General features: G+C 38.9%; 1 protein-coding gene across 6 annotated transcripts in view; it reads left to right on the top strand.

The window, feature by feature from the left end:
- Positions 1-14,882, top strand: part of LOC134741972 (E3 ubiquitin-protein ligase HECW2) — a 143,880-nt gene that overhangs the window by 1,371 nt on the left and 127,627 nt on the right. For 5 of the 6 annotated variants that reach the window (XM_063674869.1, XM_063674870.1, XM_063674868.1 and 2 more), the window contains exon 2: positions 435-762. In XM_063674869.1, coding sequence (XP_063530939.1) covers positions 483-762 — 280 coding nt within the window. In that variant the 5' untranslated portion in view covers positions 435-482. Of the gene's footprint in view, positions 1-434; positions 763-5,689; positions 5,937-14,882 lie in introns of those variants that run through there. The other variant, XM_063674874.1, reaches the window with a different exon arrangement.

The following is a 14,882-nucleotide window of genomic DNA, read 5'->3' as shown; positions in this document are numbered from 1 at the left end:
TTAAAAAAAAAATGCTAATTTGTTAGGTTTCATTTAGTGTAGGATCTAAATTATTTGTAAATATTTTTTTGTTTGAATATATATTTATTTTAAAACTTTAATATAATCAACGCAAAATAAAACGAAGTTATACACTAGGTAGAAATTAAAGATTCATACACCATATATTCTTCCTTCTGATTTGCCCCATTAGTTGGTTAGTTGGTCACTTCACTGCACAACGTGGAGATGAGTAGGGTTGATTGAATAAGCCGGCAGTGCGACGCCGTGGGCGCCGGTCGGGCTGGCGTCGCGACGTCGCGGCCCACCCGCCCCTAGTTTCCCCTCACCCTCACCCCCACCCCCAACCATAACACATAACACACTTACAGGCATTCGCTTCTGTAAACTTGTTAAGGCTAGTTATCTCTGTCTATAATCCTTTTATCCTGCAGTGCACATAATGGCATAGACGATGTGTACATAATACGCGACTTGGAGACATGTCAGAAAATGACGCTTGTGCAAGTGATCAAAATACAGAGGAAAACAGTTCTGAAGTGAATGATGTCGAGAAATGCGCTAAAGAAGATACTGAAAAGGACAGTGAAAAATCGGACAGTGTCAAAGACGTGCCAAAGGATGAAACGGCGACGGATGACAAAGTTTCAAAACAAAAAGGGACTCTTGAATGGGATTTGGATGGTTTCAAGTGTAAAGTGAAATGGAACTTTCCGGAAGGGACGACGACGCCGAAGGACTACATCGCCTTGTGCTATGCAGGTGAGATTGATCGCAAAACGTGATAGGATTGTGTTGGCAGGGTTCCAAATCACTGGCTAGACGATAGGCGTAATCCCTGTCCAGCCAGACGTATAAAACAAAGGATAGGTTAGACTATTACCATATCTCGGCAGCCTGATTCCGCAATATTAACGATTAGCATTTGTTATCTAACATACCTAGATCTAGATTGCCAGTAACTCGGGGTGTCTGTTATCGGAATCGGAACCTCTTCAGTTAATGTAAAGCCTGGGTAGGCACTAAATCTAAAGCGTCGTTAACGTTAAAACGTTTTTGACCTCATTCAATACAATTTTGCAACACAATTAGAAGTAAAAAATAATTAAAACAAAAACCCGGAAAATTGCGAGTTGGACCACACATAATGTACTTAGGTGATTCTTTTCGGTACTCACGACTCCTCTAAAAAGAAACACAAAAAGTGTGTCTTTAATTTATACTTCCTTCTTTTTATTGATAAGGGTATTTGTTCGCCTAATAACTCAAAATCGAAGCAATCCTCTTAACCCCTTAATCACCAATGCAGTTTATTCATACCATTGGCAATTTCTTATCTGCTTATAATCTAGTGAACATTTCTTGTCCATGTCTATACTTTGTTGCTTTACGTCTCATAATCGCCGTCTCGTTAAGGTGCTGCTGCGTTTTTGTGTAATTCTCGGCCAAGCATGCCCATCGTTTACTTAGCAATCGTTTGCAGAGAAACCAGTATGCATGACCTGACAATCCATAAAAGACTTTAACTCATCAGGACCACGTTATAACTGGATTTTCTGAAGAGAGTTGTCGCCGTTGTCGGATAGTATAACAGTCCTGGCTTGAGTGACTAGCTTAGCTCGGAGGCATTATAACGGGGCAGCCACCGGTTGCATTAATTGGCAACAGGAAGCGAGGAATCTCTTATATAAGCCTACTCTTATAAGTCTAGACCGCGGACAATTCAACCGGTACCTACACCAGCATTAACGGGCGCCAAAACATGCGTTAATTACCTGGCTGCCTTCCTTGTCGCGCCATGCGTCTCTTCCGCACTAGAGACTTGTTAGATTAGAACGTGATAGGCGATAAAAACGCGACCATGCTCACGCCGGGTCCGACGGGTCCGTGCAGTGCTGGATTAGGAGATTTTGGTGCTCAAAGCATTTCTAGACTATGGTGCCGTTCTCTCTGGGGTTATCAGATTCGATTTATTCCTGATATGTTGGTAATCCCTAGATACGGTGCCATAAGCAACTACTTAATTTGTTTATTGGTTAACTTCTCGTATGGAACTGGGTCCGAAGATTGAGTTTAGTCGCGAGCTCGAGAGTATCGCGACTTGTTACTAATATAACAAGTAAAATCAAAAACATGACTGGAACTTTCCGGTTAGATAATTTACAATCGAAGCTTTAGTGGATATGAATAAGTATGGCCATTGAAATATATTGATTTAAAACTGTATTTCTTGGTGATATCACAACTGAACTTACATGGAACTTACCACAATTTTTAAGTTAACTATAAGTCGATCGGTCGATCCTCGTTCTCATCTCACCTACATGTTATGACAAATCGTTAGATACTATAATTCAAATCCGTCCAGTATTTTAGTAGATTTTTTATTTTATTTTAGAACACCTCATCACCACACTAGACAACACGCGTCAAAACCATAATCCGGCCTACGCTACTCGCAGCCGGATCAAGATAAATATAATATACTTACATAGGTATAAATTATATGGAAGTTCGAACGAGCTCGAGAAGTGTTCATATCGCATACTTGATTATACCTTCAAGGCATAGACGAGGCAAAACGTTTTCTAACAACTACACATCTAACACACCCCATTATACTTATTACTTATATCATATTCTCCCCTTTGCATAAAAAAAACTTACAAATTACCTTTGCCATTCACGAAGATTATCTTAAGATTCTCAAGTAAGCATCAAGTAAGTTTTTGGCAATGATGACAGCTTTTAGATTTTATTCAAATATTTATTACCACTGCCGTGGACACACCTCTGTGTATTTCCTTTACGTTCTTTGCTCCTTTCCCGTATTTCCAAAAGTGCACCCACGCATCACTTTAATTGAGCGCGTGGTGAGGTAATTTCACCGCATTTAGTTCATATGCTAATGCGCTACTTCCGAAACCTCGCATTTTACACAGCAGTGCATACGCTATCTTATTGTTAACTAATTAAAGTCTATTTTTAAACGCTACACGTTTACTGAAACTCAGGTTTACTCAGGAATAGCAAAACTTTTTATTCCTTTAATCATGCCATGAAGTGTCTGCATAAAAAACTTGGGCTTAGATTTCCTGATATATTGATTAAACTGAAAGCCAAACATTATAGAGAGTAGATTCATAGACATCTAATATTCGACGCGATTGAATAAAAAACCGGACAAGTGCGAGTCGGACTCGCCCACCGAGGGTTCCGTACTTTTTAGTATTTGTTGTTATAGCGGCAACAGAAATACATCATCTTTGAAAATTTAAATTAGCTAGCTATCATGGTTCATGAGATACAGCCTGGTGACAGACAGACGGACAGACAGAAAGACAGACAGACGAACAGTTGAGTCTTAGTAATAGGGTCCCGTTTTTACCCTTTTGGGTACGAAACCCTAAAAATGTTGAAATTCAAGACGGCTGCCGGTTTTGAGTTTAAAATTTGATCGTCAGATTTCTCGGCAATATAAATCTAATTTATAATATAATAAATTATAAAATAGAAGCAATACTTCTATGGTATGTAGGGTGACGATTTACAACTGAAAATAAATGAAAATTAGATATGTAATCGTGATTTTTTCTAACTTCAAGCTTATGAGGTTTTAGTTGGACATTTGCTCTTGATTAAAACGTGTGGAAATTCAATCTAAAACAATTTTACGTTAGCCACCTCTGAAAGAACTTAATTTTTTTCGAATTAGACTAACACAAAGAATAGAATAGAATAGAATAGAATAGAAGATGCTTTATTCAAAAACGCTTAATTTAAATCTTAACTAATAACACTGACATAGATTGCTGGTTATAAAGCGTTCCTGAAATGGTCTCCACTCAGCTTCATGTCAAGGAACCTATGAGGCCCCCGACGCTGGTCTTCCGTGGAAACCCTTCCGAGAGGTCAAAGATTGACTGGAAAAGATCCCTTATAGGAATAAGTTCGCCTTTGAACATTGTATATATTTTGCTTTTATTGTGCTTGTAATTGGTCGTATGTAATATAAAGTGTTTTCATACATATATACATACGAATTACGAACATACATACATACGAACACTGCAAAATTTTGCCGACACCCAATGGTATCATAATGGTGGTATGGTAATGGAATGTATGTGTCACAGTTACATGAAAATAAATGATTTAATTAATTAATGGTTCGCAATGACTGACTGTGATCAATATGCGGTGATGAAATGTTCAGATGCAACTTTTGGGCGGTAATAAAACGTCTATCGAAGTGCAGTTGCATTGTGCAGGCACGTGGTTACGGGAACTGTTACATAACTGCACCCTTTCACTTGCACCGTTGCTTGCAGTTTTCTGCCTTGCAAAATCGACGGATTGGCTGCTGATGTTGTCATTGCAGTTATATTTCTCAGCTATAGTGAGCTAAACAGAAAATGTTAAATGACGTGTAACGCTTGTTATCAATAAACGATTGATTGATTGATATGATCGTAAAGCCCGTTTTGTTGAATTGTTGATGACTGTACCTAAACATGCTGGGTAGGTATATTAAATCCCCCGGCAAGCTCGGTTCTCCATACAAACGTAGTTATGCTCTCATTGTAAAACGACTAAGCTAGATTGCTCTGAAACTTGGTACTTACAATAGGATAAGGTATATCTAGGTCTGAAATTTGTTTATGTAGATTCAGGTACCGTAGTAAAAAAATTACAGCGAATTTAAATTTTTCATACAAAACTTGTTTTTGCTCTATTTTGATTGTTTTATGTACTAGAGATATATAAACTAATTTCAAACCTAGATATACCTCATATCATTGTATGTTTAAAGTTTTATTACAATCCAACACGTAGTTTTAAAATGAGAATGGAACTCCGTTTGTGTGGAAAGGTGAAATTCGGCCGAGCTTGCCGAAGACTTAATTCTATAAGAACAAATAAAATTACTTTCTTAATAACAAAACTTCGTTTCCGACTTAAAATACGTGAGTGACCCGTTATTAATATATTTAAAATTACTTTCTTAAGAAAATATTTTAATTTGTTTTGTACAAGTAGTCACACTACGTTTATAGGTGTTTTAATAGTTAGTTGGTATTTCCGTCGGATAGTCAACTATGTAGATTGTAGGTAATTAGTGTGGTGTTGAATCATTTCTGAAGTAAAATTTGGGCAAGTTGCATGCTCACAAATAAGTATTTGAACATAACATAATTGTTAAAGGTTCTGTCATTTTTGATCATTTTGTATAATTGAAAATATTTGTAATGGTGACCCAAAACCCTAAAACGAATTTAAAATTTGAATGATAGATTAGATAAGTAGGTACCGCATAATCCGATCTAACCTAACGTAATGTTGATAATTAAGAATTAACGGTATTTTTTAACTAATTAGTTTACAGGCTTGTGTCTAATCTGTTTATAATTATAATTTAATTGCCCCAGCCCCAGTTATTAATGATCAAAATAACGCCCCATTTTGCATTTCCAATGAATACCTAAAAACTTCAAGTCAAGTGCAATGTGCATTTCGCGATCGCCGGAAGCAGATTTGATGTCGTAGCATTATAATTAGTGGTTGCGATTGCACGACCCGGTGCATTACGCAGGCGGTGCAGTCCGCTCCGCTCCGACACTGAGCGTGAGCATGAATGGGTCTTGCCCCGCCACTGGTTGTGAATGAACCCCCGTCGGCGCGTGCGCTACGCTCAGTCGCGCCGAGCCGTACGCGCCGTAACCGCATGCGCCTATTTTCAATTTTGACGTTTCGAAATTCGAAATCGCGCGTGCTACTGTGTTATCAGACTTGGACTTCAGTGACTGATATAATTGCGCTGGCAAATATATCCATTTAAGTTGAATCTACAGTGAGACTTACTTGTTGCGATAAATCAGTGAGAAAGCAGCCTTCGTGAAAGCCGGCTTCGTACACCGGTTGTCAGCTCGAATACGGTAAGTTTAATTGAAATTAAATTTTCTCACGAATATCGCGGTATGAAGGTTAGGCCATCTGCTGTGATGTGACACGTAGGTTAGGCGAGGCGGTATTATACAAAATACGACAGTGGGTTGGCCTGTAGGTGGGGGCCTACGCAATTTCAAATTGTAGGTGTAGTTTACCTACACGTTGTCATCTTCGGTACGATTAGCTTGAGCAATGTAGATAATTACGATGTAATTTGTAATGTAGTTACTTTCACTAGAACAATTCATGTGGCGATTAGGCCGCGCGAGCACTCTCTTCGCCTGCATTGGATCCAATTGACATCGTATAAGTCGAGCTGTTTAATTTCATTTCCAATGTTTATCTGGGTCCGTAGAAAGCTAGATTTCACATTCGAAACAAAAGTTTAAATCGTTTCGAGCAGATGCGTTTTGGGTTAGATGTTGGAAAAAATGGTCAAAAGTAGGCGCCGTGCGTGATACAATGGTCCATTTAATAGGCGCTCTCTCAGCTCTACCTGAGTAGATTGTTGCCGATTTTTTCTCACACGGATAGTGTTGTCAAGTCACATCTTTATTGATGAGGTCCGATTGTTTGGAACTGATACACATCTTTCGTTTTAATTCGCTATCTTTTTTCTAACAATAAAGAATAGAGTAGAAAAAAACAGTATCGATTAGTAGAGATAGCTACAGCCGCAGTCACCCATGAATTACGTAAGCTTCCAACTTCCAACACAAATTGACTTCAAATTGCCAGTGAGTGTAAAGGGCAGTTTCAACCGTAACGGTTGCTAAGCCCTATCACAGGTCCTTGCCGATGCCGGCACAAGCCGTCCGAGCATGGGCGGACACCGGCGGATATTAAATTGACACGCCTCGCTTGAACACTCCTTCATCTCATTTCATTTACGATGATATACTAGACAAGAGGGTTACTTGATGGTTAAATAAAGGTTATATTTGTGACCATGAGTATCTTAATAAGTGTCTTATTGGTTTCTTATTAGATTCTACATTATACATTTTTGATAAGTAGGTAATTAATAAAGTTACCATAAGGTTTACCCATGTAAATAATCCTCTTCGTACTGGCCAGAGGTCGGAAAACCGCGGATTTTCAAGACACCCAAAAAAATAACTAGACTATAATAGATCCCTTAAATCAACTTTTGTTGCTCTTTGAGATTTCTAAAACGAATAATTTCTGCTACGGTTGCTCTTCAAAAATTTGCCGACCCCTGGTATACCACGGTTACATGTCCTGCTGTGGTTGTTTTCCTGAGAGACAACGTTAATGTAGCGAAAAAATATCATCTTAAAAGTGTTAAAGTTTCTTAGCGAGAATAAAATGCTCCCCGCAGCGAAGCCGCCGGATGGACCGATAAAATCACAGAGCAATATCTGTTCGTAATATTTCTTCAAAGGCATTTAATTTATCGTCGCGCTCGAACAAACTTCTAATCAGGTTGAAAAAAAACTTAACAATACGCGTTCCGTGGTCGCCATCATTGCTTGTTACAACGTGGGGGCGCGACAAGTATGCCGCGAAGACATCTTGTCCGAGGCATTCCTTGCACATCCCATCGTTCTTCTAACGATATTTATTCGATCTGGATATTAATGCGAATAAGTCATTATGACGCTGCATGCTTTGATTGCGCAGTCCGCGCAGACACTGGCGCAAAAAATGCGACATGGTTGTAATGCAGTACCTATCATTCAATTCTTTGGAAGTCAATAATCGCTGCTGAGTATAGATAAATTTAAATGCAGTTAGAAAATATGCTGTACCAAAAAACGTGTTATGAATTATGGATATCATTTCAGTTTCAACACTTTTAATAATTTCGTTTATTAATCATACATTCGATGGAAAAACTTCCTATCGACTTTCGAAGGTGACGCTCCCGGGTGGTGCAAAACGGAAATTAAACCGACACGCCTGTGTTCCTCATCTAGTACCGCTTTCATTCTACCCCTGTACTGTACACTGCTCGGTCTTACGCTTTTAATTAATCTAATAGGGTTGTAATGAAGGGTTGCAACGAAAAATCTCTAAGGAGACTACTCTTTCTCTCACGCACTGTTAGCTATGTTTGCGGTATTTAGACAAACAGCTCCTGTGTCATAACAGAAAACGAACACAATAATCGAATCAATTCACTAAAGTACTTTTAAACTTGCAATTACCACATGCGATACTTGAAGCATTCTCACGATCTCTTCACGTCTGCGTCGACCATTAGTCAACCGCTGCTGAACAAGTAAAAGAAGTTGTGAGATCTTTTCTCACGGCTTACCAAGAAACCAACCCGCTGTTTCGTTTAATTCATTAAGTAAGTTTTAAAACATTCCCTCCCGCGAGGTACTTGCAATGTTTTCTTGCGAGGCACCAGCAACTTTTTGATAAACGAGTTTCTTCACCGAAATGCCAGTTTATTCGTTAGGGACAACTAGAAGCAAAGCGAGTCCGTCACGCGATTCAATTGCTTACAGTACAGTTACGGGTTGATGTTGTCTTCCGTCGGATCCACGGACTTATTAAAGCAAATTACTCCTCGACACGTCGTAAAGACATTAACTTCACACTCGGGGCAGTCAAGCATTGTTGCCGAGTGAAAAACACTGAGAGGAAACGATAAATTATGTTCGAAGTTTATACGATCGGCCGGTAATGGGCCCGTGCGCCCTCGCTCTCCCCGCGCCCTCAAAGGAATCTGTTTAGATTCGATATTCCTATAACGGCCGGCGCTTCCGTTCCTATTGAAAATATTCTTATCTAAATGGGAAATGAAACTTAGCGAAATGCTCTGTGAACCCCTAATTAGTCCCTTTCCGTAATTAGTGGTTTCCGATACAAAATCTTCAGTGACAGAGACTAGTTCCGAAATATTAGGGAAAAGACAATAGGTAGTAATTCTGTATCAAGTTCTGGTGGTTTTGTTTTGATAACCTTAAGTAACAAACCTATTTGAGATCAATATTGTAATCAGTATATTCCGTACGTTACAAAAGTTACGGTTACTCTAAATAAAAAAGCGGAAATCCGCCGGCAGAACAAAAGTCTCATTGACTTTTAAACGTTTATTAAATTTAGTCTCTTCCGGAACAGCCCTCGAAATAGGGTGGAACTCGCTCATGCAAAAACGGAAGTAGCATGCGTCCGCCATATTTTGATTCTGTAATTGTGGCACGGGCTCCGCTTCCGGTTTCTTTGAGCAATAGAAAGAGTTTAGTAAAAAATATTGTTTATAAATATATTCACACAGGTATATTCATTTTTTGCGGGCGAAAAAAGAAGCTGACGTTAGGCGGTGATTGTAAAGATTTGGCTGCCATTTCGGTTTCTCAGGATGTTGGTTGTACCTTGAGAAGATTAGTGAAGGGTGGAGGTGCTAATGCTTGTGTGTACGCACATCCGGTCCGGCGGCCGTTAATTGGTCCCCGTAAAAGGGATATCGTGTTCCCCGCGCCCTCGGCTTCCTGTGACAGGTCGCAGTCGTGACATTCGGCCACTTTAAAGAGAAAGCAACGGTTTACTCTCCAATTAATGCTCACATCAGAGTTCTGTCCTCGCACATAATAAGTCACGATTTAAGCAGTAAGCAGAATGAGGACGTGATACACTTGTATTTGATGAAAAATTGGAACCATTAACAAACTTTTAAAACATTAAAATACCGAATAATTCCGAATTGTAAAATTGCAGACGAAAGACAAAGAAAAAGGCGCTTGTAAAATATACTTACATAACCTCGAAATACATTAAGCAGTCAGTTGAGTAAAACATAGTCTTACGCATTATGAAAGCCTTTAAATTTGTAAAGGCTTTCAACTTGAGTTCCCAGGAGCATTGCAATTATTCAAAGTACAGAATCATGAAGCGTGGCATGTAACTTCCCATCTTTGCGATGGTGCTACGGGTTGTGTAATCTGAACATCATGATTTGTTCCCATGACGGCTTTCTGGACTGTGACGAACTCTATACTAATGAGTGGTAGTCATTAGTATGAACTTACTTGCTTTTATTGTCGTAGAATGCTTTGACTTTACCTTAAAGTATATAAAATTCCTACTCCTTATTAAACATCCCTAACATGATGTTCTTGACTTGAATTCAAACTAGCTCCACTTTAAATTTCTTCTAAATCAATATTTAGTTGTTTAAACCGTATACCTGGGGCTCAGGGCTAAAGTTCTGTACCTACTTCATTGCATCAAAACCAGATCAAAATTTATTGTATTGTCAAAGGTAACATACAGACTTACTTTCGCGTTCACATTATTTTATAAATGACAAACTCTCCTTGTCTTGTCTTGTTTATACGTATATGGATAAGTATGGAAGTATTCGTGCGCAATCTCGAAGCATGTTTTACCTATTTACTTCATTCCATCACGCCGGGTTCCATTGACAGAACCGGCGGTCATATCACATATGTTTACTAGTTCATATACATTATGAATCCACGTGCAATACATTGTATTTCCCTCTACAATTTTCCTTAATTTAGGGTTGTAAACAAAAGTGGCAGTGTTCGTAGAAATTCTGCAGATATGCCAACGCCGGTTTTGCCAAAAGCTGCCGTCCGGAGAATTGAACAATAGTATGGTTCGGTTCCTAGAAGTCAATAGTTACGTTACGTGAGTAGCCAATAGATATAAGGAAAATATGGATGGAAACAATAGGTGGTAAACAGAATTCGCCAAATAAAATGTCCGAAGATATAAGAATTATCAGACGCCAGAATTTATCTCGACATTCTTGACACAGCAAGAATCCTAAAGACTGAAATATATGAAAGGCGAGACACTAATTATCGGATATGTACGGAAAAATTTTAATCGTGAAGATGGGTTTAAACTGTCAAATGTGTGGAATCCTGTGATTTGTTTGTGTAAAAAACCAGTGATATCCGAATCAAACACGCGTAGTGACACCGTGAGTGTAGTGTGTTTGGACAGACCAACGAGTGTGAACGCGACCGGACCAACATGTGTGAATGCGACCGTTGGTAACGTTGAAAGTGAACGCAGCCGACGCGCAAGAATGAGGGTAGACAGAGCGCTGTCTACACAACTTTGACACCCACCCGCTATCTTCAGTCACCCGTGAACATGATGCATGTAACTGCGTCGAAATATCGGGAGCTCACAAATAATACAAAAGGTAATCACGGTCTATATCCTGGTCAATATAAGTCTAATGTACGGAGAAATTACTTAATTTGGAGTACTTTATTTTTTTAATGCTTTAAGTACTTATAGATATTTACGATTTCTTTTCAATTTTTGTGACGGATAGGACTAGGATGTCGTAGGTATAAATATAAAAAACATAAGTCATAACATTTTATGTATTTAGTATGGTAACCCTCTATAAGTCATGACGATGATTTCGTAGATTAACGAGAGGAAAACCGCAACCAAAAGCATATTATCATTTGATATAATGATCTAATTGAGCAACATGTATGCGCGCGTTTGTTTTGATTCGCGCTGGAACATACGAATAGATCATTGTGTAATAATAAAGCAGTCAATGAATCAACTGCCGTAGCTACCTTCCCATTGTCCAATAGGAATTTTACACCAACGATAAAATGCATTGAATGCGTTTAATGTTATTATAACATCACATCTTATTTTGCATTCTGATTCCGTGATAAATTTATCAACGTCCGTATCGAATCGACAGTATCTATGAAATGTGAAACGATCTTGCTGAGCTTTTCAAATTTCTCCTTATTTATTTTATTTGCTTGTTTTTTACTAATTTGCCTGCTCTGTTTCATCACCCATTTCGATCAAACGTTTCGATTTATTGATCTCCTTGTGTTTTGGAAAACCGAACACTTGTCCTTTAGATTTATTTTGTCATCAATAATCTAATCCGGTCTGGTATCAGGCAATTTATTGGCGACAGAGTGGTCCGGTTCCGTCGCACGCGCAGGAAACCCTGGTGATACATCTCAGAATTAGATTCGCTGGGCTCTTATTCGGATTGCTTACAGAGCAGTGGCAAAGCGCTCATACGAACTAGCATATTTAAGTGCGACTTTCGATAAACAGGTATTGCGAATCTTTGGGTCACAGTTAAATTGGTTTAAATCGCCTGCTTTCGGTAAACAACGAGAATTCACGAGCTGGCCGATTGACGCCGGGCCACTTGCACTATATCGACCGCACTTCCCATATCCGGTATACATAAGCCCCCACTAATGCTTTGCTTAGCCGGTTAATGTACGCAATTACTCACTGAGTTTGTTTTGTAGATACCAGCTGTAGTTCCGGTGCTTTACGGCGGTCAAATGTTTTTTCTGACTCCGCAACCAACAGATCAGTTTGTCGGCGTTTAATTGTTTGACGTCTACACGTTTCCGTCTCGTTGCGCCGTAAATATACTCTTACATCGCTTTTAAATCACGGAATTCGCGTATCGATACATTTTCGATGTTTTCCCAGTGCGGAGCGGAAATCATTATGCGTTTTCCTCCGAGCGTTGTACGTTGTCCTGTAAAATTGTATTCATTAAATCAGCGATTACGTTCCCACCGGTTTTTTCTCGCGAGATTTATTTCGTCAGCCGCCCTCTGATGTATCTGTGTGGTTTTGTTCGTCGAGTTTTAATCATTTCTCCAACTCGTTTGCTTTACGAGTACGCCTTTTGATCCGGGCTTTTCAAATGGTGTGCGCAATATACGTACGTCTTCATGCAATGCCGGCGGGGGCATGCGACAAATATTGACTGGATAAATATTTGGGAAGCATGGCAAACATGCGGCTCTTATGCCGTGTAGGTGGCGACGCGACGTGTCTCGCGGAGGGGGCCTGGACCACGGACATAACCTCTGTTTGCGTATAACAAAATCATGTTTGTTCACTCTTAGTTGTATTGGCTGCACGGATCACTAGCTCGTGGATGGATAAAACGTCACGTTCTGTGTGCACAGGTTTGTATGCGGCTGTGTTCGATGTCATTGCAGTGTGATGCATCGATAAATATTATGGAGTGTTAAAAGTTTATGACTGGCAAGCTGCATATAAAAAGGATTACCTATTATAATTTAGAGAAAAGATTTACATTCACTCAAAGATATGTATTTTATAATACTCATTCGTAATTACAACAACACTATAAAATAATACTTAGATATAAGGTTTTGGCAAAAATTTCATTTTTGGTACAAGCTTTTGCTGCTGCTGATTGTACTTTTTTTCCACCGGCAAATAATACTCATCGCGACAAATGAGACATAAACTGAAATAAAGTAAATAAAAAGTAAAGTAAGTATTTTCTGTAAATAATTTAATTTGTTCTAATACTTCTAACAGTACAAATGAGACAATTCTAAAAACCATAAACACAATTAGGTTATGTTGTTTTATCACAGCTATCTCCTGTCTCCAGCATCAGATCAGCTCTATGTCATCATAATATTGCATTGTCATCCGATTTACATACGTATGCAAAATTTCAGCTTCATCGGAATACGGGAAGGGGGTCAAATTTAACTTGCAAGATTTGACGCGTACTAACATAGTTACATACATACATAGGTACTACATTGCAAAATAAATAAAAGCTTGTAATAATAAAATGTTGTTGTGTATCACTTTATCACTTCAGAAAAATTGAGCTACCTGTGATTAGAATGAGGTTTATTGTTTGTTAAATTCTAAACAGTATATCTAGCAAAAAATAAATTCCTGTAGTTGGCGTATTCCAACATAATACGGGTTTGTAAAGCCAGCATCCGTAAACACACCGCGCCAAGGCCGTTCGTGTTTTGTTTACACGTCTTCTAGCATGCGCAATGCCCAAACAAATTACGGGCGCCATCGCCATTATTATGCCTAACTAATAATTGCTGGCTTTTAATTGCAATGCTACCTGAAACGATTTCAATGCTTTTGATATGTTTTGACATCGTCGATCTTGTTATATCATAATAATATGATTAAAACATCAGTTTTTACTTTCACAACGTCAAGTCATGCCAGAAGTCATCATCTATTCTCCCTAGAGTCCGGCATTTAAGGCGAATTTAAGGTAATTCCTGCTTAACTAAACCAAATGTAGCTATACGTGTAGAAAACCTACGTATACACACTACAAATTATTTATTATTACCAAAATATTTAAATAGTTGGTTAAACATACAGTGGCTCAAACTCACCGCTCACCGACATTGTTGGAAGCAAAGGAAATTGGTTCTCCGCTCCGCTTCAGAGTGAAAAGCGTGTAGTTTCCAACGTCCTCGGTAAAGCTGGCAGTTAATAAACAATCCGTTGATTATGCAGATGTAGGGCTACCTGGCGTCAGAATTGTCAGGAATTCAGATCTTTTGGTGGCATCCTCGTACCTCGTCAGACAGTGACAATTAATGTGATAGCAGCTAGGAATCTAATATGACAAGGTACAGATCACACAGAAATAAAATTCCTTGTTCTATACTTCCAGATGATTTCATAATATGTACTTTGAAAGTCATATCGATAATTTTTCGATACATTTTTGTAAAGTTACATAAATCTTCCTGTTTTTATATGAAACAGCCAGAAATTTTACAGGTTTTTTTTTAATCTGGTAAACAGTATCAGCAGCTTTAGTCTCTGCTATTAAATCTGGAAAATCCATATTGGCAACCCTAGTGGCATGTTGCAAATCGTCAGCGGAAACGGGTGCCGGTAATGAGCTTCGGATGTCGCTCACCTATTGTGCCAGCTAATAGATATCGACTTCCTCAGCTCAGGTACTGCCCGCATGTTCTCATAACTCTTGTACAAGTGACCTGAGCTCTCTAATCCAGTATAACGAGATCTAAAAATCCCTTAGTAACTATGCTTAAGCGGAGCGATCTAGACTGGCTCGCCTGGTTAACTTGGCGGTGTGAATGACAGCATCGGTGGCCACAACTGAGCGTAATGGCGTATTGTTTCTGCGTGAC

This window comes from Cydia strobilella, chromosome 6 (assembly GCF_947568885.1).
Source record: "Cydia strobilella chromosome 6, ilCydStro3.1, whole genome shotgun sequence".
Taxonomy (NCBI): Eukaryota; Metazoa; Arthropoda; class Insecta; order Lepidoptera; family Tortricidae; genus Cydia; species Cydia strobilella.
Note: the sequence above shows the minus strand (reverse complement) of the source record. Positions and strands in the feature narration are given on the sequence as shown.